The following is a 26,944-nucleotide window of genomic DNA, read 5'->3' on the forward strand; positions in this document are numbered from 1 at the left end:
GTCACGTGAGTTTCGGGCTTTTGCAAATAAGCGGCAATGAAAACCGTCGAACAAAAAACCAACGATCAAGGCGCAGACAAATTACCGAGATACGGTACAAAAATAAACGGATATTATATGGAGAGAATAAACGAAACACACCTAAATCGATTCTACCGTAACTTGTACGCGATGCGTGTTACGAAAACATAACGTATGATGACTGTATACGGTATTTTCGTCAAGCTGTAGTGTATATAAGCGAGTACAGCAGCTTTTCGTTGAAATAATTCGTTCCCCTAAAGTCAGATCGAAAATACAACAAGCAAATTAAACGTACTATGGAGTGTAAATTCTCCCATTCCGCTGCACACAATTGACAGATTTATTAGGTAGAGATTCCCGCAATAAGCGCATTACAGCCGCACGGAGCGCGGTTGAAATTCCGAATCTTAAAAGATCCGAATGCAACAAATTCCGAATTGTTTTGTGGCGAAAGTTGAAGTAGAGAAATCAAAATTTGACGATACATCAAAGTTTCGAATGGTCCAAAACCCGATGCGGAAGGTTCTGGAAGTGCGAAAATGAGAAAATTAAAAAACCTGAAACATCGAAATTTCGAGTCATCGACGTTTATCAGTTCTGTGAATTTCTCTCCGACCTTTCTTTGTCTTGGATTTTCGCCATTTTTACGTTTGGTATCTCGGTAATTCTGATTTTCACTTTATCTTATTCTTCTCTTATTTCCTACATCCAGTCGTCGTGTGAGTATATTTCAATTTTCGGCTTTCAAATCAATTTTGCTCTATCAGAACTTCCCTTTTTGTAACTTTGCCTTATCGTAACTTAAATTTTCAGAATCTTTGATCCGTCGGGTTTCCGACCATTCGAAACTTTGTTGTTTCTTCAAAGTTTGATTTCTTTACTTCAAGTTTCATCGCCAAAATAATTCAGAATTAGGCGCTTTCGTAACTTTTCAAATTCGGAACTTCGACCCTACACCAACCGTAAAAGAGAACTAAAAATTCTACTGCAATTACTTATAGTTTTTAGAATTAGGGGGGGATGATGATGATGATGATAATACGGATAATGGACTACGCTGCTGTTTGGTGAAAATTTTCAGATAATTTAAGTGGCTGCAACAGCGCAGCGCGATGCCGAACCGATGACGCGTACTCGCAGTTTAATTGGCTTCTCATCCAGAGTTTCCCCTTGGCAAATCCCCCTGGAGAAGATTTAGTCGAGGGTCTCTGAGGGCACTCAACTGTCAAAGTCTATTCTTCGCTTCGCGTTTATTCGCTTCACGCGGTATATCTGGTGTACCGGCGTGCAGCTAGATAGCGGAATTCTCGCACGGCACCGCAATTTTCGCATCTGCGATGCACGCGCCTGCAATTTTACGTCATACGTTGAAAGTGCTTGCGCGGAGTGCCTTGAAAATTCCTGTATACGTCTCGTTCTCGGTCCACGTTGTGAATTTACAAAGACAGTGAGACGTAATTTTTCAATTTGGTACTGAAATAACGTTGTAAACTAAAACGACGAATTGTTAGGGAAAAAATGTTTTTGGCTTCGGGGAAAGAAAAAATAATGAAGGAAAAAGGTACGCATATTTTGGAAACTAAACTCGTCCAAGTTCATTGGAAGAAATTGCAAAACAAATTAATTTTTGTCTAATTTTGTCGTAAGAAGTAAAGAAAATACGGTTTACAGTCACACGAACGTTGGGCAGGTCAGGAAATGGTCAATGAATGAGACTGTAACTTGAGTGTGTCAACTGCGGATTGGCAAAGGTGCAAATATTAAGTACTTGCAATATAATAACATTATTTTTTTTTATAAATGACGTGACGTGTTGGACATTTAAAATGAATTTAGAAAATACAATAAACTCAAAATAACGATTAAAAATCGCAATTTTTTTTTTATTCGGCTATGGAATTCGTTCTTTTTATTTTACGACTAGTCACCGGACGGTGGTAATATTCGATAATGTCGATCGATATCGCGGATAATTCCACGCTAATATAATCTTGTGATGTGACTACGTACTTTATACCTACATTTTAACACGCGTAGGGTTTCTCATGTTCGTGCAAAAGCTTCCTCAGAGCATGGTGCGAAACTCTAGAGAAATTTTATAAAACATTCCGGTTGGTAACGGTTGTCTTGCCTCAAATATCATTTGTCATGCGGCAAGATTATACCAAAAAAATTGCACAATGTTTTTTTTTTTTTTAATTTCAATCAAACGGATAAAATAAGAACAATTCGACAATTTCCTTTGAATATATCTCGATATCACTATATGGCTGTAATTTTTTTTCTCAATTATCTCACGATAACAATAACAAGCAATAAAAAAAACAATCTTTGCAATCTTTAAAGAAAGACCGTTCATGTCGCTCTGTAAAAAAGCAAGTGTTGTCATTTCTATAATCACAGAGATACTAAGTTGTAATTTTATTTTATTTTTTTCATTCTATAAATGAATCATAATCGTTTTTTCACCGACGCATATCCGTAATCGAATGAATTCAACTTTTCTGCACGCATTGCGCAGCGAAAATATATTAATAAAATAATTAGCGCGTAATTTCCGGTCTCACGTATAATTGGGAAGTATGAATTACTGTTTGAACGAGATCTTAAACTGAATTTAACTAAAAAATAATTGATGGGAAAAAAAAATAAAAATTATCCGCGGATGATATTTTTTTTTATTACCTACAATTGCAAACAAACATCGCGAGAGGTGGAGTAGAGAGTTGCAAATTGAGAACGTTCGATAGTTCAACCGGCTGCTTAAAGAGTTCGCTGCTAGTCAGCACCTAACTGGCTACAGAATCGCATGTATAAATATGTGTATGCCGTTCCAGTGGAAATCAGGCACCAGTCAACTAAACATGTACATACAATAACTTTCACGCTGCAATTTTATATCCATATATATCAGATACGTTTTACCATAGTGATGGAAAAGTTGATACTTAGCATCGTAGATGCACGAAAAATTTTCTCCGTCAGAAGTAGATTTAGTGTATCGCGTATATAAAGTAAAGGAGGATGTGAAGCTTGTTTAAATTGGTTTTTTTGAAGAAAATAAAAGTTTGTTCGTATTACAAAATTAATGTAAAAATCTTTGATTAAAAAACAAATAACCAATTAAAGACCTAAGGCTGTTTCAATTACAGATCCGTATTACCGGTGAACCGTGTTATACTTTTCTCATTAGAACGCGACATATTCCTGCAGCAATGGAGAAGGTGTCTTACAGGTGCCTGTCTACCTACACACCTGACATTTTACACCTGAACATCATTTCCGAGTGGTTTAATTAACCGTATAATTAGACGGCTGACGTCTGACGCGGGAATAAAAAGCAGCAACAAACGAGGTGGGTAAAATAAAATAATAATTACACGCTACGTGTACAATAGTTGCTGCTGAGGTGGGGAAAAAAAAAAAAAAAAAAAACTGGACAGAGAAACGAAGAATAAAGAGGAAGAAGATCACGGACGATTTGTCAAAGCTTTGAATGTGAGAGATCACAGTATCAATTATCATCATTTTCTTGCTTACCGAGTACCTATTTGATATAACGAGTGAAAAGTAAATTAATATTTTCACCTGTAATTGAAAAATATTCCGAACGAAACTATAAATTATAAAAAAAACTTATCCGCTATCAAGTCGACACACTGAAAAATACGAAATTTTTGTTCCATATGCACCGTTTCAAAAAAAAAATACGAAACAATCGATGAATCGATTAATTTTCACCGATCCAATCGAATCGTGATCGATTATTTTCAGCTTAGTGGGTATCGCTACTGGTTTTACCATGTTATCGGGGGATGAAAAGCCAAAGGTCACTTGGCGCAGGGTATTTTATCTTATATGCATGGATAATACATATGTCAGGCAGTACATAAGACAGTAAAGGGGGAGGATGAGTCAGTGCGTCGCGACGCCGGATCAATATTAGCGACGAGGGTGTACGTATGCATTTATACATACGTAACACATACCCTTTCCACCCTAAAATCTCCCACCACTGCAATCTTAATTACTTTTCTCTCTGCGGCAGCTTGAGCCAAAGACCTTCTTTAAACCGGCTTGGTAAGGAAAAATTCCGAAGTTTGTATACAATGTTGTGGGTAATTAATTGATGGAAAAAAAAGAATCGGTTTTTTCCTCACTCTTGCCCTCTTAAATTTTAGTATTTGATAGAAAAAAGATCATCTAGCTCAAGTCTGTCGGATCGTTATTTCAATAATTTTCACTTCGCATACATTTGACATGGGGAAGTTTTAGTTTTCGTTAAAAGTAAGGAGTAAGAGATTCAACGGTCTACTAAACCTGTATTAAATTCAATAATTATACGGTTGAATAACTTATTTTTCAATATAATAAAATAAGCTTACACAGCTACTAATAATAATATATTTTTTGTACCTATTGTACAGATTTTACAGTGAAGATTGCGCAACGGAGGAAATGAGATCATTTTATTGTATCGTAATAGATCAAAGACCGCAAAATTACGGTATATATGTATAATATGGTTATTAAACGAAATGTACAAAGAATCCCGGGTTTCAAATTAAATACCCACTTGTAATGTCTGTATTTTCTTTGATTTGAAATATCATGCGGCAAAGGTATTCGTCTCTGTATACGATGTTAATATTATAAGGTAAAGTAGAAAGTTGCGTAAAAAATTTACATTTATTACGGTGTAAGTTTCTGTTATAATAACAATTGAGGTGGTTACGTAACGGGGTAACTATTACACCTAGCTATGTATACCTAATACGCGTACAAGTCGACGACAAAACTTCGTAGCAGATACCGCGAGATAAAATTAAACAACGGCTGTTCAAACGAGAAGAAAAGTAAAGATATGTGAAAAAAGAAACGAAGGAGGAAAATAATAACTAGCAGAAAGATCCACGAAGTAACGTAAAGTGTAACAATTTAAAGCACCATAACTTTTCGTATAAATGTCATTATTAGCATGAACTATAATACAGGGTGGCCATAAATTTAAAAGAAAAAAAAAAAAATTTCATGACTTTTCCAGCTTTTCCAGAACCTAAAACCTAGTTTTCTCTGATACTTGCCCAGTTCTAGTAAGTTACTAAGACCTAAATCTTTCAGCTTATTCACTCTATACTAGGTTGAAATTCAATTCTAATTGAAGAAAATTATAATTTCGAAAAAAAGTCAGTTTAAGCCAATTTTGTTTTCGCGACGAGAAAACGTAAGTTTGTTACCATAAAAAAATCATTTCTAATTTCCATGATAGAAAACTGATATTTTCACCTTTTTCCACGACCAAATTAAAAAACCTCTGACAATTCCAGGTTTACCATGTTTTCTCTGTATATGTTCTGTATGTACATATAATTTCACTACATTACGCATGTTTCATCGGATTTATTACACATATTTACGTTATTATTATATAATATTTCAAATTATTTTCCAAAAACACGAATTTCAACCTGAATAATTTGTTCCGACGACCTAATCATTGTGCGGGTATGGTTTAAATAATGTTTGTTTCTTTCTGTTTGTAGTTTGTTATTATTATACCGACCGGTTATATGAATGGTGCGCGTGTATCTACTTCAACGTAGGGCCGTTGAACCTTACAAAGGTAGAGCCACAGCTCGTGTACGGAGGTACATAGCATACGTAGGTAGGTGCGTTATGTATCTACGTACAAGTACACGTAAAAACTTGGCCAGGTTGCGGAAGACATGCGAGAAACGCGTTAGAGGGACCAAAGAGAGATACATCGTAACTATAATACATGCTTACGTAAAATCGGTGAGTTACCGAATCGATGCGTTAAGTTTTTTGTTTTTTTTTTTTTTGTCAATTAGTGAAAATTGTATGAGAAAATCAGCCAAGAATTGTTGAAACCAAAAAAACTCACGATGAGAATAAACTCGTTGAATTTATTCGAATCGATTTAAGGGTGTATATTATTTTGTACAATTGATCTTTGGAAAAAAGAGACATAAAAAAAAATAACACCGACAACTTTAATAGTATAATCGTAGAAATAAGGAATGAAACGAATGAAAAAATGAGTACAGAATAATTTGATATTATTGCAGACGATTAACTAAAATCAATCGCAGAGTGAGAATAATAATGTAATTGTTACACGCGGTCGGAAATGTTTCAACGCGTCTGTGCAATTTCAAGTTGTAATTCATGCTCCGGAATACGTATTACGTATATACGCATATAAATGGCGGTAAACGGGTGCAGTAGCTGCGTTTACATGTGGGTGAGCAACGCACAAGTGCATTATTCATGTACGTAGACGATGAGAGAGACGAGCTATAGCTTGGAAGAATTCCGGTGAGCATAGCTTATAGGCGCCAGGATAACGGTCGAGTAACGATTTTACCTTTACACCGAGATCAATGCGGTAAAGGCGAATTAGATTCGGACAGCGTTTCCTCTGCCGCGCTATTAGAAATAATTCACGATCAACGGATCTTTTTATTCTTATTCTTATTCTTATTCTCATTCATTTCGCCTTTGCGTTTCAAAAGATCGATGTGATGTTAAGAAGCTGCGAAGGATTGAAAAATACTATTCGATTTTGCGTATTGAATTTCACGCGATTAGATACTTTTTTTTTTTTTTTTTTGAGAGAGAGAGAGAGAGAGATTTTTCTTTGTATACGGGGGCGGGATTGAAGTTCCGGAAACGGTTAATTCCGAATCATTTGGTGGGGAAACTTGTAGTAAAGAATAATCAGACTTTGAAGAAACAACGAAGTTTCGAATGGTCGTAAAGTGGACGGATTAGGATTCCGAAAATTCAAGTTACGATACAACAAAGTTCGAAAAAAGAAAGTTTGGATGGAGCAAGATTCCGAAAATTAAAATATACTCACATAGTGGGTGTGAAAAATCAGAAAACCGAACGTCACAATAATCAGGATTCCGAACAAAAAAACATCCAAAACAAAGAACGATCAAGCTGGTGAAATTTTACCAGGGCAGAAATTCACGGAACTGAAAATTTTTCATCACTCGGAAATTCGATGCTTCGGATATTTTAAATTCCATCATTTTCGCACTTTCGGAGCTTCGATTTGTCGGAGTTACGCAGTTTTGTCCTTTCGGAACTTTTCGAATTTGGAATTTGAACCCCGCCCCTGTATACGCGTAACAAGTTGGAGTAATCCATAGGCACGACCTAATCATGTATAACAAGATACAAAATTGTGAGTAACTGCGAAAAAATAAATTAAAAATCTTTTGTTTCATTCGTGAAACAAGAATATTTTAACACGTTTTAATTGAAAATTCTATACAGTAATAAACTGGTTTGTGATTCTTTCGAAGATCGCCTTGTTTGGTCACGATTACGAAACATCGACTCGAAGGCCATATCGCAAGGATTCGCAAGTAAGTATGTCGAGAATTACGGATCGTCTTATTGTCTGTTAGACCGCGGCAAGCGAATTGCACGTGGTCAAATAGTGGAGCTACAACACCGAGTATTTCTCGAATTACGTAAACCCGCATGCGACTGCGTACACTCATTATACGTACAAGTGTGCATAGATACATGTTCAATTCGCAATTCTACACGCAGTTTATAATACATATAACGCTGCAACTTCATTCATGAATGAAACGGCTAAAGATATACATCGCATATGTCCGCGTATTTGAATGTAAATTCTCCGTCGCAATCTGTAGTCGTCGAATTTACGCTTGTAGAAAATACGGAGAATAATTGACGAAGAAATAACAATGGTCTGAGTACAAATCCAAATTACTCCAGCTGCGATAAAAAAAAAAAAAACGTAGAATTCCAATTAAATCTCCAGTTTTGTTCAAATTTTGTCACAATTAAAAGATTAGTAACGTATCACTCGTACCCTTTGAAATAGTACGATCGTTGAAAACTTCAGAAGTAAATTGAAATTGAACATTATTTATCATTAATTTTGTTTTCTTCAATCTCCCAGCGACTTTTTCGAAACTTGTTTTTCAAGAGCGTGTATCTAAACAATGAGTAAAAATTTTCCAGATTTTCAAAACGCGAAATGAAAGTTTCGTTCTTCCACTTTGGAGATGAAACGAAAAGTTTTCGAAAATCGTTCAACGCGTTTGGATTCTCTTCACGTTTCAAATCGGTCTTTTTTGCTTTTCTTGCCCACCGTGTATATAAAAATGCAGGTACCGTGATAATATATCATGCGGTTTATGACCGAAATAATGAATTGAACGCAGCCTGCTATTGCTATACTAAATACACCTGCGGCAGGAAGTGAATAATACAATAGACTGCTGCTACTTTTTCCCAGTTTTCTAAAACCGCTCTTACAAAGCAGATACGTGCATCCGTATACACAAATATATTACAACATACGAACACCAACCAATACCTGCTGCTCCAGGCAAAATCAGAAAAAGTATACGGAGAAGCTATATGGGAAAGCTCATATACGAGATGTATACGTGTACATATAATGTTATACGCATCAACATAATTGTTATTAATTATATAGAAGAGCGATGCGTATCTCTTTGCGTAAGACAATAGGCGGGATACGAATGTATGTATGTAAAGATTAATATATATATATATATATACTTTTAACATCTATCGTAGAATGGTTAATATAAAATACATATATATATATGTATCCTTGTACATCAATTTATACGTTCTGTTGAACAAGGCGTACTATACATGTGTGTGTGTGTGTATATGTGTATGGCGGGTAAAAGAATGAGGGAATGAATCGGTAGTTCTGAGAAAGTTTGGAGAGAGCATGGTTATATTATAAATCGCCTCAAGGGAATATATATAAATATACATATATATATATGTATATAAACTTATATGGAACAATTTAGCCGAGGAATGGAACGCGCAATTCGAAAATATTTAGGTACTCTTGTACACATATCCTATGAACTATTATTACTTGCCACCTTCTACGCTTCTAAAAAACAAAAATACTATTCTCTTATTAAACACGTATATGTAATTCATACGGATTCAAGACTATGTAATTAGCCTGTTTGTCTGTGTGGTTTTTCAATAATTTAATTTTTCCTCCTTCTTTTATTGTTCCAAGTTCAAAATTGAATCGTAAGTGAAAAATTTTCCAACGTAGGAGACAAAGTTTACGTAAAGATCATTGATCAGTGAAGAGAAAAAAATTTACTATGATAAAATAGAATAAAACAATTTTTTCGCCAATTCGAGGCGTTATAATCATGAAATACCGGCGATGTAATCATAACTGTAATTGAAATAATTATCAAGTTCGTCGGTTGTTGAAAGATAATTTATTCTTAGCCGATTGCTTTGTTCTGTAGAACATTACGCGTAGGTGTAATACATTTGCACAATAATTACACGATAAAAAGAAATAAAATGACAATTTGTACAACTGTAGTGAAATGATAAAAACCGTGTTCGGAAAAATGACAAAAACACCGAGTAACGTTTAGTTTATAATAAGAAAGGTTCGATCGTGATATTTAACGAATGAACCGTTTATTGTACTCTTGTTAACGCGATTAATCACGGCTGCCAGTTGTTTCTCACGGATCGCAGGCAGTAAGGAACGATTGTGAGAGAAAATTGAAGGAAACAAAAATGGACAGGGAAGAAATAAGACAGAGCAATAATAGGTCCACGCATAATACCGTCGACCAATATATACCGTGCAGACGAAAACCGCGGTATCATTTACATAGCTATATATATATATATATATATATATATATATATATATATATACTAGGTACATGTTACAATAACTGTGAAATACCAGATTCCGTTCGTTGGATCGTTGCAAATTTTTTACACTACCGAGCAGTTTGTGAATCTTTGTTTATAATGGTTTGGACGAAGTTAAAAGATCCCCTTATTTACATTAGGGTGGTCCAAAAAAATATAATATTTGTTCGAAAACGAAAATTAGAGCATCAAATTCAAATTTCATATCAATTATATTATCCTATCGTAAGCATTTCAACAGCGTATCAACTTATCTCTAAAACATAAGTTTTCTCACAACTCTTTGCAAGTGCTGATAGTTTTTCGATTAGTTTTTGCGATTCGTTGTAAAGATTCACGTGTCGGTGCTATTTTACACAATTTTCATCCTTCGTAAGAACGCGTATCGTTGTAACTACACAGCCTCTCAGGCTTATAGGTTCGGTAGTATATCACGTGTGTATAACTTGTACTCAGAAACGTGTCAAGTCCTCGAAGTTTATCTCGAGGAGTTTAGATGCACGCATTAAGTATACGTATCAGGTGTACAGTCTGATCAAAAAAATTGTAACGACAGAAAAATTAGAAAGACCATGTAGAAAGTATAAAATATACACGTGATATTCGTAAACTCGCGTGCTGAAAATCTTTGTATTTTCTAATTCACAATCTCGTGAGAAGGAAATCGAGGCCGGCATTATTTATACACAGACAAGCTGACCGAGCTTGGAACGCAGAGGTGTTTTATATTTCAGAACGTGGATGATCAGGATCGTGTTAAATGAATTAGGGAAATGTATATATATATAAAAGCATGGTGTAGGAGCTAATGAGTTTGGTATGGAAATGCAGCAGCAACTCGCCGCAGACTACGGGTCGATATAACTGTTGGTTAATGATCCTTAATTGCACCGCCTTCTCGACAGAATTAAATTATAAACGGCGGAAATGTAAGAAATGAATTAATGATAACAGAAATAAAACAAAAATACAATGTGTATAAATCGTGCGATGTACGGTGTATAAATGGACACCGGTTTTAAGAGGACCGGTGGGTCGAATTAGCCTCGAAAGTGTACTTTTTCAGGAAATTTAATCATTAATTAGGACGAAATGGATGCCGGTAAAAAATATTTTGCTCACGGTAAAATAAGTTTCAATTCTTGAAATTACTTACAATTAGGTAATTCGATAAACCAAGTTACCTTCACGTTTTTGGCTGCCAAATCCGCAATTTTTGGAATTTCTCAAAAATTAAAACGCCAAAATACGCACGTACAAAATATGTATATATATATATTAGCAGTGAAAATCATGTTAATGATTTTTCACCGTTCATCAATCTACGTAGAGGAATTTTTGCATCGATGGTTTTTTTTATTTTTTTTTTTTTAAGAAAGTGTTGTTCATAAGGTATACTTTTTCATAATTCGATATAACGGATGTGAAAGAGTAATTTTCATCGTTCGAGGTGTGCAATTATACTATGATATACGTGAAAATTACAATTATTACGAACGCGGTAGATTTCTGTCATAACGCGTTGAAACCGCGTATTGCTAACGGATTGAAATTGCACTGAATATCGTGAAAAAGATATACAGTTGAGAAAGTATTATCGTTAAATACGTTGCGGAAAATCAAGCGAAATGGATAAAAAATTACGTCGTAGATAATGGTGAGAAAGAAAATTACGCGTTTCTCGATCGTACGCGACTTTCGCCGAGTATAACGATGAATAAACATTTATTATAATTAGGTGCGAATTCACACATTGTTTATATACGATAGAAATTGCATTTTTTCTCTCAAGTTTAATCAGCATTCCGAAAAAATAACACCAACCGCGTATAGAATGAAAAATTATTGTAGAAAAACCAATTGTATAATTAATCGTATCGTATTTTTTTTTCTTTTTTTTTTTTACCGTATAAAATAGTACACGTTTAGGTATATTTGTAAATAATGCACATGATGCAATTACATCGATTGAGCGGAGTCAGAGCGTAGCGACGATTGCGGAGAAAATCGAGAGTAAATAACAAACGTACGTATAAAACCGTCTGTATTATCTATAATGATGCATATGTACAGGTATATTATAGGTATATACATGCAGCTTGTATCTGTGGTCGCGAATAATTTGCGCTCTGCACTTGCCGCCAAACCCGCAGGGATATCGAATGTCGAGATACGATACACCGATACTATTATAATATTTATATGGTAACCGCAGAACACCTACTGCACAAATAGCTAACTGCATATTATATACAGTGAAAATAGTATTCGACTTTTGAATAGTTCCATGCGTACCATGATTTCAAATGCAATCGCAAAATCCCCAGTATTTCAATCAAAACGCACATACATACATGCGGCACTAGGGTGGCAACGAATTTTTTCCAACTTACCCCACAAGTTAACTTTAAATAATTTAATAAACATTATACAATATTTTTCAAATTTTTATCTCAACTTTAAGGCCTGCAACAGGGAGGATTTCCCCATTTAAAATACACGCGTTTCAAGCACATTCTTAGCATATATGTGTTTTACTGTAAGAGTAATAATGTTAAAAAAAAATCTATAACTGGGAGGTTTTAGTGAGCTTTAGTATTAGCGCTACTATGTGAGAAGAAAATTCGCATCATCATACCAGGTAATTTACACAAATTGCACTTCCTTTAAATGTAAGAAAACATTTCAGATTTTGAGGGTGTGCAATTCGTTGGGATTGCATCGTATGACGATGTAAATTTTTTATCAAATAGTAGCGCCAATGTCCGCTAAAACCTCATGGTTACAGCTTTTTTTGAACATCATTACTCTTACAATAAAATATATGCTAAGAATGTGTTCGAAACACGTGTATTTTGAATGAGGGAAAGCCAGCGTTTTACAGACACGGGTTAAAGTTGAGATAAAAATCTGAAAAAAAATTATGGAATTGTTTTTGAATTATTTAAAGTCGATTTGGGGGGCGGCCCGAGAAAAAAAATGGTCAACACCCTAAACAAGGACCACCCTAATGCAGAACGAATGAAAGCATGGTAAGAAAAAATATCCGCAATGTTTCGAAACAGTATTTTTAGCTCAAAATATTGAGAATTCGGTGAGTTATGATTTTTTGAGCAGCATGATTCATTTTTCAGTAGTTTCGTTGTTTTAAGAATTTGTTTTCTTCTATTAAAAATTTCATTTCGCTGAACATACCTAATTTACCTTGAAACATCACAGTCAAAGGGTATCTCAGAATTTTTGTCAATTTATTCGAATCGATAAATCCGTTTCTATGCAATCATTTTTGACATGATTTCACTTTTGATATCAGCGAGATTTATCCTTATCGGTATTTTTTTTTCCTTCAATTCAAAAACCAAACACTTAGTTTAAATAATTGTTTATAAAGAGCCCTTCTGCGAATGTAGTAATGTACCTTCTTATAAATTTCGGGTCAGTCCATTCACCAGATATTAGAATTTGATTTGTATACAGACCTTATTCTTATTGGGCTTGTCCATGATCCGATATGAGGGTGAACCGTTGCTGGAGGCTGCGATGACGGTGCCCGCCTTACGCGACACGCATTGCCCCATATAGATCTGCTAACTTCACTCGAACGTATCCTGATAATACGTGATAAAATTCGTGGTATTAGTATTGGAAAATTAGGATTACGATACTACTGTAAATTGTTACATCGTTACTATTGCGAAAGTATTACAGAGAACGATAAAGAAACCGAAGGCACTAAAAGAGGTGAATTTAGATCATAGAGATCAGCGGTGTAACGTATCATATTAATCGATGGTTAGTTCGATATTAGTATAACGAATGACGGTGTTTGTATGTCATGACAGATGTTTGTTGTTATTGTGCTACCAATTATTTTATACCTGTGGAAAAGTCAAAAAAGCGGAGTGAAGAATTTCTATATTAAGTTGTCCTTCCCGACTATAGTCTGTGCTGCTGAATATTCAGAATCACCATTACGTGTCGAATCTCGACAATGTCATCGGTCTTAACTCCGTGTGATCTACGGAATTCGCAAGTAAGGATCGGAGATGATACGAATCTTAAAAAAATCTAGATTTAGAATGATTCCAATGGACTGCTGAACTCTGCCAAAATGGTAGTAAAGCTCAGTTTTAAACTTTCCGAATTTGATCCCGTATAATGTGATTGTAAAAGCGTGTACAGTGATAATTTACTCCGCGTATGATATACGACAAAATAATACGTACCTATTCAACCTGCATCGAGTCTGATAAAACATCATCGCAATTTACAGCTCGCAACAACACTTCTAAACCAGCAACTGATGTTCGTGTAGCCTATTTATCGCGTATAAGAATATATCATATACCCGCCTAGACTCGCGGACCTTTTACATTCTACTCTACTCTATTGTAACAACCTATCTCCAGTACGTTCCACATTCTAGAGTTACACCGCATCCATTTACGCGGTACCGTATCTTACATACACACTTGTACCGGCTATTCTGTCTGTCTATTCGTAGTTAATATAACTTCAAACTTATAGCTACGTATGCGGAGAATGGTACGAAAAAATAAACGGCATAGAAAAGACTTTTCAAAGATACTGGTCAAGGTTTGGCAGTGCTTCTTGGCAGTCGTGTAAAGTTGCTGTACTTTTGCTGGTCCGTTTCTCACTCACCATTGACCGTATAAACTTTCGATATTGGAATGACGGGTTTTTTTTTTTTTTTTTTTTTGTTTTTTATACATCAACCGGTAATCATTGCAGCCTTTGGCTACCGGGAACGGTTTCGAGATTGCTTACAGGAGCACGATTGATCTGTTTCCGGATATACAGACTTTATTAAAAGAGTGAAATAGACTTTATAAACGCTCTCAATCACGAAACGGAATTTTCGTCAATGAAGCGGAATTTCTTAAATGAAACACTTAAAAAAAAATATAAAAGATGTGAAATTGGAGTATGAACATCAAATAGTATAGCGATGTGCAGATGATGACTGTTCATTCGTCAAGATAAAACTTCTGTTCTCCATTCGAATGACATATAATATTCAAGAGAAACTTAGCTAATTTGGTATAAGTATTTCACATAAGAAATAATTCTTCATATCGGATATAATCGGTTCCCAATAGCTTGAAATATTTTTCAGCCCCCGTATGCATGATCTAGTAAATTGCATATGTAAGTATAATTGGTATGTTGAAAATATTTACGTCGTAACAATAAAATAATCGTCAAGAATGATCCAAATTTCCGAATCCGAATAATATAATCGTGGCTATTATCTTTGCTCGTAACTCACTTTAAAAATCTACACACATACTAAATCTTAGGCCTATCGGGACACGATTGGACGCTAAAATTCGAACTAAAATTGAAAATCCAGGGATAATGCTGAAGATTGTCCTTTTATTTTGGTCACAGAAGCCCCTAAAGCGAAAAAAACAAAAATTTGAAAGTCTACCGGAGAAGAAATGAGTGGCATGTTTTAATGTGAAAAGAAAGAAAAGGGTGCCACTATAAGTATATAGTGACGATTTCTGTGACTGAAAGGGTTAAAGTAATTAATTGATCAAGGAGTGTGAAGAGAAGTGAATGATTAGTGGTTTGACCAAGATTCGAGGATGGATTTATTCGGTTCTCAAAATGTTATTTCCGGTTCGTACGTAAAATGTGAAAGGGAAAAAAGGATGACACAGTTCAGCAGCAGCAGCAGCAGCGGCAACACCAGCGTTGTAGTAAAATGCTTATGGGAGTCGGAATGCCGAAAATAAATCTGTAGATATCTAGACTCCTCCTGCTTACTTATTGTTAGGTACCTACACGTACGACTATCGCCGCGCCGAAGAGCAGATGAGAAGAAGATGAGGATACGATCTGCTTTTTACCATCGTCATGGCCGTTGTATAAGCGGCGTGCAGCGTATTGTATTCTAACGGTATAGTATGGCTCATTTTTTAACTCCTACTACGGCTGGTAGCGTCTAACAACGCGAACTCTCGACCTTTAATCCACTCTCTAGCTTTCGCGGTTAACCGCTACGTCTAACGATCACCAATCGGATAGTTTTCGTTCTTTCTTTCCTTTCGATTTTTTTTGTTTTTTTTTTGTTTACGATGTTTTGTGCCGATAATAAACACCGCGATCTTTCATTACGCTTGTTAGAATAAAAATACGGTGAGAATATTATTGTCGACGAAATTATACAGTGAGAATGACCAAAGAGCTTATTTCCTCTTAACAAACGTAAATGGTATTTGGATGTGGTGAAATAAATGTTTTTTTATTATTATCAAATCTTAACCGGTAATAATAACGATAAATTGATTTTGCCATATTCAAATATGTACGTTTGTTGAGAATATGTAAATTTGAACAACTGGTGAATTTGAAAAATTAACGACGGAGCCAGGAATCGAACCTGGAATCTAGCGATGCTTTACCGGAGACTTACTCCACTAGACCACCTAGCCGCCCTGACTCTGTTGTCTTTAATTTCTCTCATAACCAGTGAGTTCAAATTTGTTTTCATGTGCCCGATTTGTATGAGTAAGAATTTCTTCTCTGCATGCACGATGTAAGGAGACTGTAGTGTGTAGATGTTTATGTTTACCCTTTTGCAAACGAAAGCAAAGGATTGAAAAGGGTAAACATAAACATCTACACACTACAGTCTCCTTACATCGTGCATGCAGAGAAGAAATTCTTACTCATGTACGTTTGTTGTTAACAGCAAATAAAATATTTTCTCCGTGTAACTGTGAGTAGGAAAATGTATTCAGATGTTTAAATAGGTAGACGTTGTTTGTCTAATCGTTTCTAATCCCTGCGGCGTTGAGAAGAGAACCGACACGTGGATATGAAATTATTTTTACAGATATACGGTTGTATACCCGTTATACACGAATCGTGATGTGAGACCGCATCTGCAAGTGAGAAGCAATTTGAAAAACGGGATATCGGAAGAGAGAGAGACAGAGAGAGAGAGAGGAGGAAATTTGTGGCAAAGAGAATTACCACGAGATTGTGATGACGATCATGATGGTGAGTGACGAGACGAGTTATGCATGCAATACGATACTCATGGCATTTATCATGACAGTAGACTTAAATAATTAGCTGCAGGTGAGTGAGCCTTAATACCAACGTTGTTGCAACTACTAACGCGTGTGGTTGAGTGTCAGGTGTATCATTTATACAATTTACATGTATACATAGGTATAATAAGCCGAGTATTTTGTTATGTGGTTTATTCTTGCACGTCGAAAGAGATTCGATACAAAACATTCGTTATTAAATTTTTGTAATACAAATAATACAATGCATCGAAAAAGGAGAAGAAGAAGAAGAGATGAAAAATGTTTGGAGAATAAATGTAAAGTTTGTAATTAATAAGGAGAAAAAAAAAATGCGAATGAAGGAAAACCGCGAACGACGATTGAATTGCATTGCAATTAAGAGTGTACTGTATTAGTCAGTCTTTGCCATAGTTTTCATAGTCATAGTTTTCCAATTTTCTAATTAGAACTCATTTGCTTTTTAATACCTTTATTTTGTTAGTTGGAAACAAATGAAACACGACTTCAGTGGCAGCTGTGGGTGATAGAAACATATTCCTAAGTCGTTAAAACTTCGATGTAAAAACAATTCCGTAGAAATTTGATGATCGATTACCGACTTTTAACCGAATACGAAAAAGTATAGGTATCTAAACAACAACCCGCGAATGCAACGCTGTGATTGACAAAACTTGTCATAATTACCTGTATATAACATACGCTAACCAGTAATGACATAATTTTTCTCTGCGATGCAACGAGTAATTTATACCTCGAGTTATAATCTCTGCACGACCATGCTACAGCTAATGAGTTATACAAACGTGACTGTATAACTTGATGTAATATATACAGATATATATATATATATATATATAAGTGTAAATATACAGGCACATGCCGTAGCAGAGATGTTACAATATAGGTATAACGAGGAAGGCAACTAGGTAAAGATACAAGCAATGCGGAAGTTGAACTCTCAAGTCAAGGATAAGTATTAGCCGCTATGTTCCGCAGATCTCTGCAATGGTACAGAGAAGAAGATCTCTTGCAATATAATATGCATGATGATAAGTTTAAAGTCGGTTTGAACTCATCTTACTCAGTCATGCCCGAGTGTTTTTCTTTTCATATCATTGCTGCAGAAAACTTGTGAATTTTCTTTTCTCAATACGTACAAACACACGTATACATGGATTGCATAACCGAAATTTTTATGTACATCGTTTAATGTAAAATACTTCGATCACGTCTATGAAACGTGAAAATATAACAGAATATTGAGTTGGAGTCAACGACACGATAAATCGATGCAGTAATATCGATTCGATACGCCCGAGGTGCGATAATCATTCACGCTATGGATAATATAATGATAATAATAGTCACTAACGTCCACGAAAAAATCATTCTAATCGATAGCTTTGAAACATATCGCGTATACCAATGCATTTAAAGATTACGAAATTCGTGCATTCTGAATACAATTTGAGCATAGAAAAAATGCGGTTAGTCCTTACGGTCGATTATAATATTAGATTAGGTATATTCAGAGAGTATAATATTGTTAATAAGAATAATATATAATCATATATGGATATTACTAATATTGTGTTTGTGCTGGTATTGTACATATGTGTAATTTCGTACCTACATACTGCAACCCAGAAATTATCGCGCATGCACCACATCCGCATTATTATATGTATACCTACCAAAAGCTTCGATAAAAGATTAATAACAATATAAAAAAAAAAAACCGCGAAATTATTATAGCATACGAAGTATAAATTGCATTTATCCCTTCCACCTCAGATTGTTAATACACGTATTTTTTTCAACGTGGGTTTCATCATTTAGGCACATACATATTTACTCACAAAAATAAAAATCCTCCCGGCGAACAACCAGACGTGTCCGGATGATCTCTTAAATAAGCTGTAAAAACAAATTCAGCAATTTTTCTTCATTTTCTTTCTTCCCAACAATATTTCCCACCCTCTTTCCACCATCTCATTTATCATTGATCTACACTGTACGTACATTATTATTGTTATTATAATTATGATCGCGAATTTCCGACTTCGAAAAATTTATCGCCTCTTCTTTACACAAAATTGTAATATCATCTGTAAAGTAGAAACGTTGAATGCTCAATGAAAATTAGCCATAATCTGTAAAATTTGATTAAGAAATTAAAGACTTTCGAAACAAGCCCCGACATTGTGGTATTTACTCGTTGGAATCTCAAGGCATTGTTTGAAAAGTATTCTTGCAAATCGATTTGATAATAAACAAATGTGGGACCTAACTCATACGGTATATTATAATCATTAGAAAACCAAGTCAACTGTAGATGCGGTACAACAAATAAATATAAATGATAAACGTGTTTGGTATTTCGTCACACGTTTGTGGTGACCTCGCGTAGGTATACCAGTAATTGGATTAGCCTCTATTCAGAGTGTGTAAAAAGCTCCACGTATGCGTACAGGGGGTATGCAAGAATTGGATTATTAGTTTCGGAAGATATCAACGCGTCGTTTTATCCGTACGCGCGTCATTGGGAACGCGGCTGATTGGCATTACAATTGAAGCCGTTTTTCGTCCCGAATATCAAACAGGAGATGAAAAAGTTGTACGAGATTCCATTCGACGATCGATCTCGACTCTGAACTCCCTCCACGAGAATGAGAATCTTCGTTTCTACGTACCGTGAGTATTACGGCGTGCGATTATGGTCAGTTTTATCGTTTTCGAGTAACGATAATAGTTACAAGAATATACCTACGTATATGTAGGTACAGAAAGGGTCGAAAAAAAAGACGCCTGATTCGGACAAAAGAACGTCTACGTAAGACCGAGATGCATCGCGTGCGAGGTTCATGCATGACTATCACAATTTAACGCACGTGAACAAACGGCGTTGACTATCTTGTAATATTGCAGGTGCGGTGCATTATACGCACGCACAAGTTGTAGCATGAGAAAATTGAAAAGGGTTTCGGGGGGAGGAAAGACTCACCTTTTCTTACGCAGCTAAATATCTTGTAAAAATCAATAGAATCGGCGGTAGACATTATAAAACTTGACTGCAATCACACCTAAACACAACGGTGTATGAACCAGCACGCGCACATGTCACTTTAGGATTTACCAGGATTTAGTATTCAATTGTGAATTCTGATGCACAAACCGTCTCACGCGTCGTCGTTGATAACCGAACGGTAGATTATATGTACATGTATGCGTCGCGGTGCATCAATCTCACAGAATCCCGTACACTAAACCACACCTCCGCTTCTCAATGTTCTTTACTCACTGCCTACACGGCTACACCACCACCACCTGTCTCTGTGTCATTCGAATATTCAATAGCTCGGAACAAGGACGGAACATGCGTCGTGACGTCAGCCAACCTCTCGGCAACCGGCAACGGCGACTGAAGATATACGACTGTCGTTTGTTACAGTGCGACATTAGCGGCCGAATTTTAAACTATGTGTTCGATTTTGCGACGGTGGCCAGTTTTCGACCGAAACTGGCGCTCTCTGGCGCGAACGAGGTTGTCGGAACTAATATTGGCGGTAGTGTAGTGTCGGTACCGTCGGTAACCACGGTAATCGACTCCTATTTCCATCAAGAAGACAGTGTGAACAGTGAAGAGCGAATTGAGGATTGGAAATTACTGATCAGCGAATGACTATGGCCTTTGAAGCGTTTGCTGAAGATACATATCCTCAGTCAACGGTTGAAGTTTGCTGATGTTTGCCACTTGTTCATTCTCAAACCTCAACTCCTACTATAATAATTCGCCGTTTTAATGCGCTCTGCATTATACGCTGCTTTCATTATGGCAAATGCGGGTCGGTCTCGAGCCGAAGATTTCCAACATGCGCTTACGATCGAGGACAATCGAAAATCAGTCCTAAATATTGTAAAAATCTATATGGCGGCAGATAGCGCTAATACTAAAGAAACACGGAAAATATACAAGTTTTCTGTCCGTCCTTTCGTCTCTAATTTTTTCGATGACACTGGTGGCACTAGTAATGGTGGCGCCAGCTCCAGGAGTCTTGTTTTACTGTTGAATTCGTGAATTGTTATTAAAATGGCGGACACTGACCACAAGGGTAAAGATAGTTCGAGCGCGAAAGAATCGGGGGTAAAGCCGGAAAATCGTGAGAACAATTCAACGAACGGTGGTAAAGGATCTGGTGATGACGCGGATAGTCTCGAGGAGCAGCCCTTGGACATCGGGGAACACTACTTGGTCCGTAGGTCGGATGATTCATGGCGTGAGTATTTCAGATTGTGAAGTAGGTTATAACAGGAGGACTATAACGCGTCTTCGGACTATGCTCCGGACGCCAGACGTACGATCAGCACATATCAGACAACATGCATCTACGTGTGTCCGGACTTTTGGCATATTTTGTTCTAGCTATAGTTGCGAAAAGTTGAATTTCACTTTCCGGCATTCAAATAGTGTTTACTTACATTGGTAAACAAAAGCTACAATCGTCACGTTTCATTCAACACTAACGGCGCAATTACAGATCCGGCGGAAATCATTCAAACGAGATATAATGAGGGGGAAGGCCATTATGAATACTACGTGCACTATGAAGGATATAATAGAAGATTGGACGAGTGGGTACCTAGAGACAGGATAATGTCTAGCAGATTTGACATGAGCGATCAGAGCTGGAAGAATAGCGACAGGAATCCAGCTAGTGATTTGTTAGCAGATTCATCGGACAGGAAAATAACGCGAAATCAGAAGAGGCGACACGACGAAATAAATCATATACAGAAAGTGGGTATAGCTGTTAATTTCATTTATTTAGCACAGAATGAACTATTTAGTGGAAGATATTATCGGCTCTGTAATGCCCATGTATATAATAGACCTACGCAGAAATGGATCCAACTACTGCTGCCTTGGAGAAAGAACATGAGGCCATAACGAAAGTGAAATATATTGACAGGATACAAATAGGTCAGCTTTAAATATTACTTTACAAAATATTTGTAGATTTTTGTAAATTATTCGTAAAACGATAGAAAACTTAACATTTCATAAAGTCTCCTCAGCTTATGTTTATAAGTACTTTAATGGAATTTTTTTTTGTGCCTTACCTCTATTGTTATGCTGAAACTCATTTTTTCAGGGCGATATGAAATAGACACGTGGTACTTCAGCCCATACCCTGAAGAATATGGTAAACAGCCAAAGTTATGGATATGTGAATACTGTCTGAAATATATGAGGCTCGAGAAAACTTACAGATACCACATGGTAATTAATCTAATTTAGTTGAAATTCATTGAAAATGTATGCACACAACGTTGAAACTTCTAAAGTCAATGTGAGAAAGTGCTTTTCAAAAAATGCCTCTATTGTCAGTTTATAATTCTCTGAAATACAATCAGCCATCGATCATAATGTCAGTCATACTAATTTTACAACTCTCTTGAAAACTACCTGATTCTAAATTTACCAAACACTGTTTTAAAAATATACTTTGTTACGCTAACGTTACCACGTTCAACGTTGCGTGCACAGTTTGCATATTTACATGTTAATTGATTTTCAGAGCGAATGTACTCACAGGCAGCCTGTTGGCAAAGAAATATATCGCAAAGGTACTCTGAGTATCTGGGAGGTTGATGGAAGAGAGCACAAGATATACTGCCAGAATCTCTGTTTGTTGGCCAAATTATTTCTGGATCACAAAACATTGTATTTCGATGTCGAGCCTTTTCTATTCTATATTCTCTGCGAAGTGGATAAACATGGAGCTCATTTAGTTGGTTACTTTTCGAAGGTATTAATTCTCAAACAAAAATATTATTTTTACCACAGTGAAGTCAGCTTCGCTTGTCCTCTTGCAATAAAACAAAAACTTTCATTCAGGAAAAAGAATCGCCGGATGGAAATAATGTTGCTTGCATTCTAACTCTGCCCCCGTTTCAACGACAAGGATATGGGAAGCTGCTCATCGCATTCAGTTATGAATTGAGCAGGATCGAGCAAACTGTTGGAAGCCCCGAAAAGCCTCTCAGTGATTTAGGAAAGCTTTCGTACAGGAGCTACTGGAGTTGGATTCTCCTGGAGATATTAAGAGATTTCAGAGGAACACTCAGCATCAAAGATTTAAGGTATAAAATTTACATTTTATATTTTATTAGTTGATGTTGATTTGCTTAATACTTGAAATCTAAGTGTAACTTATAGTGAATGAAACACAATATTGTTACAGTCAAATGACTAGCATCTCACAGACTGACATTATCTCAACACTCCAAAGCATGAATATGGTGAAGTACTGGAAAGGACAGCACGTAATTTGCGTGACCCCAAAATTGGTTGAAGAACATATCAAAAGCAGCCAGTTTAAGCGACCTCGTTTGACAGTTGACTCGAGCTCCCTACGATGGGGGGCACCACCGCGTAAAAATATAAAACCAGGAAAGAAATGAATACAGTTGACGGCGAATTACGATAGTCGAACTAAAATTAACAATAGCACTATCATCCTGGTACATAAATTATTTTGTTCCGTATCATGAGAGTCTTACAGCATTTGAGAATGATTCAATTTATCAGCTGTAATTTATCAACAAACAAAATCTATGTGTATCAACGAACATTACATTTATTATTTATGTAATAGTTGATATATCCATTAGTTTGCTACGGAATTATGTCGACTTTGTGCAGTTGAGTCAGATCACTGAAAATCGGCAAGATAGTTCAAATTGCTACCTCTAAATTACATACTGAAGCGTTGAGAGAGTATGAATGACGAATGTACGAGAGTAAAAAGGGAAACATGTAATTTACTATATGAATATATTACGATACATTTTGTGCGATTTGATTGTATCAGTGTTATCGCTGTACGTTAAAGAATTTCCTAATTATTTTATGCCCGTAGTTTGTTGCGTGAAAACTTCGTTACTGTGTATTAAAAAATTGTGGTAAAGTGCAGTTTATGTGAAGAAATTTACAGATCTTAATGGAAAAAATGCAACAAATTTCAAGTAAGGAAAATTCATTTCCTGTATCGTTGTAATATTATATTTTACCCATGAACTCTATGTGTATAATTTTAAGTTATATCTAGTTTTTGTATTTAGATCATAGACATGAAGGAAAAACAATTTACCATCGTATACGCTTATTATTGTTAAACATACATAGTACACACTTTAGAGTTAGGGTTGAGAATGACATTCGAAAAAGCCACATAGTATTGTGTGATTCTTATATATTTTTTGTAGAACAATTATTATTAAAATTAACAATGAACCGACACTAATTCTACTTCATAAAATCCTGTCCAGTGTTATTTATTGAAGCATACAATTTAGAGCTTTGACGAAGATATTTGAAATTCCTTTGCCCAATGAACAGCATATTTAGCTGTACCCGGTGCAGTGCACACACCGTACCCTCCATGACCATAGTTATGAACCACCTGAACAGTTCATATTGAAATATTTAATAATTTCACAACTCGTAATTGGGATCCAAGATAAGTACGGGACTGAGCGATATATGGCTTTCAAAATCAGAAATTCGGCATATTATGGGAACACCGAGGCGTAGAACGAAGTACTTCACGCCAGCTATTATTGGTTTTTGGTTTAGTGTGTAAAGTAAACCGCACTACAAAAAAGTGTAATGATTTTCTACGTGTGGCAGATCGAGTCACTTAATATATTGGATTCCAATTCCTGAATTTCCGAATTTATTTATGATTTCGTTACTTCAAAAAGAAATACGTTTGTTACTGGGTACCCACTTTCATTTTCCCGTAACTCGGACTTTGTTCTGGTTCCACACGCACGGTTTCCCGGTGCGGTCTAATTCCAGTCAAATGTTTGATGGTTTCCCCTTTTGCAAGCGAGGGAACCAACTTGTTACACCTTTCGCGAATCGCTGCATATTCATGTGGACAAATCACGTTGCTCTCGGATTCAAAGCTTCGCACACCACCAAGAGTGCAAATTCCATTGAATCCCGGAATAATATACGTATCCAATTCGCCGTAGAAACATGTTTTAATCCAAGGTGCTTTTACCTAGAGTTTATTTTTTACGATGATTTGATCGAAAGAGCGAAAAATCATTACCGTTATAGATTGCATTTTCCCCCCCTTTTATACCTTTGCCACCTGTCCTCGGATAGGAACTAAACGTCGGTCGTTACACAAATACCGGGCACCCATACCCGTGCAATTAATAACCAAATCGAAGCTGGGTGATAATTCATTGATGCTATTTATTTTTTTCTCGATCAGCTTTACACCGGTTTCTTGGAGCCTGAATTTTAACAGCATATTAAATTTAAAAACTGTTCATTTTATCTGATGTAATAAATTATGTCGCATTATGCTACTAACTTCAACGTTGTCCACGGTAAGTGCAGCGTACATTCGGTAAGTAATGTAGTAAAGAATGTTCCGTAATTCCATTCGCCGCCAACCAATTCGAATTCATCTATCTTTGCCTTTCGGTACACAGGAACCAAGCCAGGTAACCAGCGATTCTATTCCCGTATGTAACACGAAAATAGTAAAGTATATTGCACAGCATATCGCTTCAGAATTGTAAAAATGTATTTATTTGTAATATATTACCTCGACTAAATTAGGATTGCTTTTAGCAAAAATGTACCCAGAAACTTCGGTAATACCGGCAATAGCTGCTTCGGAGCTTTTACGTATATTGTCGTAATATTCGTACGCATCCTTAACCCATTTTCTAAAAGATTCAAACTCTAAAAAACGTGGAATATTGACTCGGTGAAGGGTCAGGAAAGATTTCAAATTTTTGGAAATATATTCAATTTTTGAACCCTAAATTTATCATCGTTTTTATCGCAGATTTTTATGATTACGAATCTCGTCTTGCGTAACGGATACGGAATTTATACAGTATACAAGTATTTTCAGGCAATCAATACTCGCGTGTATAACAACCTGGTTACATCTTCGGTGGGTCCAGAAAACGCGTTACCAACGCGAAATAATCCGGCAGCTACGTGGCTTGTGGTATCGTTAAAGCTGGAAGCAAAGATAGTGATGTCGGCGTTTCGAAATTCTGATTGTCTAAGTTCAAGGGAAGTGGTCAATCCGACGATACCACCTCCGATTACCGCGATTTTCATTATCACTCAATTAACAATGTCGAAGTTATTTATCGACTTCTTTTATAAACATAATCCGCCAGAGAACGGATGACCGTGTCGATGTTACTGTAACTATTAATAGCTTGACTTTGTTTATGTTGAACTGAAGCCAACGGTACGAATCACAACTTTTTTTACGTTAGCATCAGTAACGATACGATGCGGTTGACACGATTAATGAAACCAGACTGCGGACATTTCATCGTGCGCTGACCATATGTATTAAGGCTCTCAAATGGAATAAACCATTATCGTTGGCTGCTATCTTTTCAGATTCCTGCTACTGTGTATACATCACACTCGTCAAACAACGTGTGTTTCCTCTGGTGTTTCACACTAATTCGTTTAGTCGTAATACGATCATGCGTACAAGGACGCGCAGAGCGCAGAGCACGGAGGCAAAAGAGAGATCAGTGCTGCTCGGATGTTGAAAATATTCCTCAAGCGTATTTTTCGTCATAGATTTCTTACACTTATTTGTATGTTTATCAGCCCTGTTTTCATTAAAATACTTATGATATCATTCAAGCGTATCTGACCGAATTTATATTGTATTTAAACGCATTCAATTTAAAAATCACATCGTTCTTAAATTTTTGCAGTCACCGTGTTTGATTATTTCTAAAGTAATAATTGAAATGGACGTTAAAAAAAGTCATGTAATTCCACTTGAGTACTCACTGGAGTGTAAAAAAATGTATAAATTCGTTGATAAATAGCGTAATAAATTGCGTAAGATAATGACGCCTGACTGTAAACGACCGAACATCCAAGTATCTGTGCTGAATTGATTGCAATAAGGCACTCCTTTGAGTATCTTCATTTCATCTCATTTATATTGTTATCGAAATGACTTCACATGCAGGAGACAACCATCCACTTATAGTGTGAGACTGTGTTTACACTGAGGCAG

General features: G+C 36.1%; 3 protein-coding genes and 1 long non-coding RNA gene across 10 annotated transcripts in view; 2 read left to right on the forward strand and 2 right to left on the reverse strand.

Annotated features, from left to right (window-relative positions):
• LOC124185773 (probable serine/threonine-protein kinase DDB_G0282963) overlaps positions 1-20,272 on the reverse strand; it is a 54,529-nt gene extending 34,257 nt beyond the window's left edge. For 6 of the 7 annotated variants that reach the window (XM_046576917.1, XM_046576909.1, XM_046576892.1 and 3 more), the window contains exons 1-2: positions 19,855-20,272; positions 13,263-13,391 (exon numbers count right to left, since the gene is read on the reverse strand). In XM_046576917.1, coding sequence (XP_046432873.1) covers positions 13,263-13,361 — 99 coding nt within the window. In that variant the 5' untranslated portion in view covers positions 13,362-13,391; positions 19,855-20,272. Of the gene's footprint in view, positions 1-13,262; positions 13,392-18,709; positions 18,768-19,854 lie in introns of all 7 variants that reach the window. The other variant, XM_046576883.1, reaches the window with a different exon arrangement.
• Positions 2,844-4,187, forward strand: LOC124185879. The gene is made up of 3 exons (XR_006871490.1): positions 2,844-3,094; positions 3,218-3,379; positions 3,799-4,187. It is a non-coding gene; the product is annotated as an uncharacterized LOC124185879 (long non-coding RNA).
• Positions 20,273-20,436: 164 nt separating the features above from the next.
• LOC124175712 (histone acetyltransferase KAT8-like) lies at positions 20,437-24,151 on the forward strand. Its single transcript, XM_046556157.1, has 7 exons — positions 20,437-21,127; positions 21,389-21,648; positions 21,741-21,831; positions 22,004-22,131; positions 22,430-22,660; positions 22,750-22,994; positions 23,096-24,151. Exons 1-7 carry the CDS (start codon positions 20,941-20,943, stop codon positions 23,313-23,315), a joined length of 1,362 nt encoding a protein of 453 aa, XP_046412113.1. The 5' UTR covers positions 20,437-20,940; the 3' UTR covers positions 23,316-24,151.
• On the reverse strand, positions 23,658-26,808 carry LOC124175718 (D-aspartate oxidase). The gene is made up of 6 exons (XM_046556169.1): positions 25,823-26,808; positions 25,481-25,604; positions 25,244-25,389; positions 25,007-25,163; positions 24,644-24,922; positions 23,658-24,316 (listed from the first exon to the last, which is right to left on the reverse strand). The coding sequence occupies exons 1-6, from the start codon at positions 26,008-26,010 to the stop codon at positions 24,206-24,208; spliced, it is 1,005 nt and encodes a 334-aa protein (XP_046412125.1). The 5' UTR covers positions 26,011-26,808; the 3' UTR covers positions 23,658-24,205.
• Positions 26,809-26,944: the final 136 nt, after the last annotated feature.

Source organism: Neodiprion fabricii, chromosome 1 (assembly GCF_021155785.1).
Source record: "Neodiprion fabricii isolate iyNeoFabr1 chromosome 1, iyNeoFabr1.1, whole genome shotgun sequence".
Taxonomy (NCBI): Eukaryota; Metazoa; Arthropoda; class Insecta; order Hymenoptera; family Diprionidae; genus Neodiprion; species Neodiprion fabricii.

Coding starts and splice junctions, on each gene's coding strand:
- LOC124175718 (XM_046556169.1), bottom strand. CDS start 26,010: ATGAAAATCGCGGTAATCGGAGGTGGTATCGTCGGATTGACCACTTCC. Junction 24,923..25,006: donor TCCGAGGACAGGTGGCAAAG/GTATAAAAGGGG, acceptor AATAAACTCTAG/GTAAAAGCACCTTGGATTAA. Junction 24,317..24,643: donor CGAGTTACGGGAAAATGAAA/GTGGGTACCCAG, acceptor TGAACTGTTCAG/GTGGTTCATAACTATGGTCA.
- LOC124175712 (XM_046556157.1), top strand. CDS start 20,941: ATGGCGGACACTGACCACAAGGGTAAAGATAGTTCGAGCGCGAAAGAA. Junction 21,128..21,388: donor TAGGTCGGATGATTCATGGC/GTGAGTATTTCA, acceptor GCGCAATTACAG/ATCCGGCGGAAATCATTCAA. Junction 21,832..22,003: donor TATTGACAGGATACAAATAG/GTCAGCTTTAAA, acceptor TCATTTTTTCAG/GGCGATATGAAATAGACACG.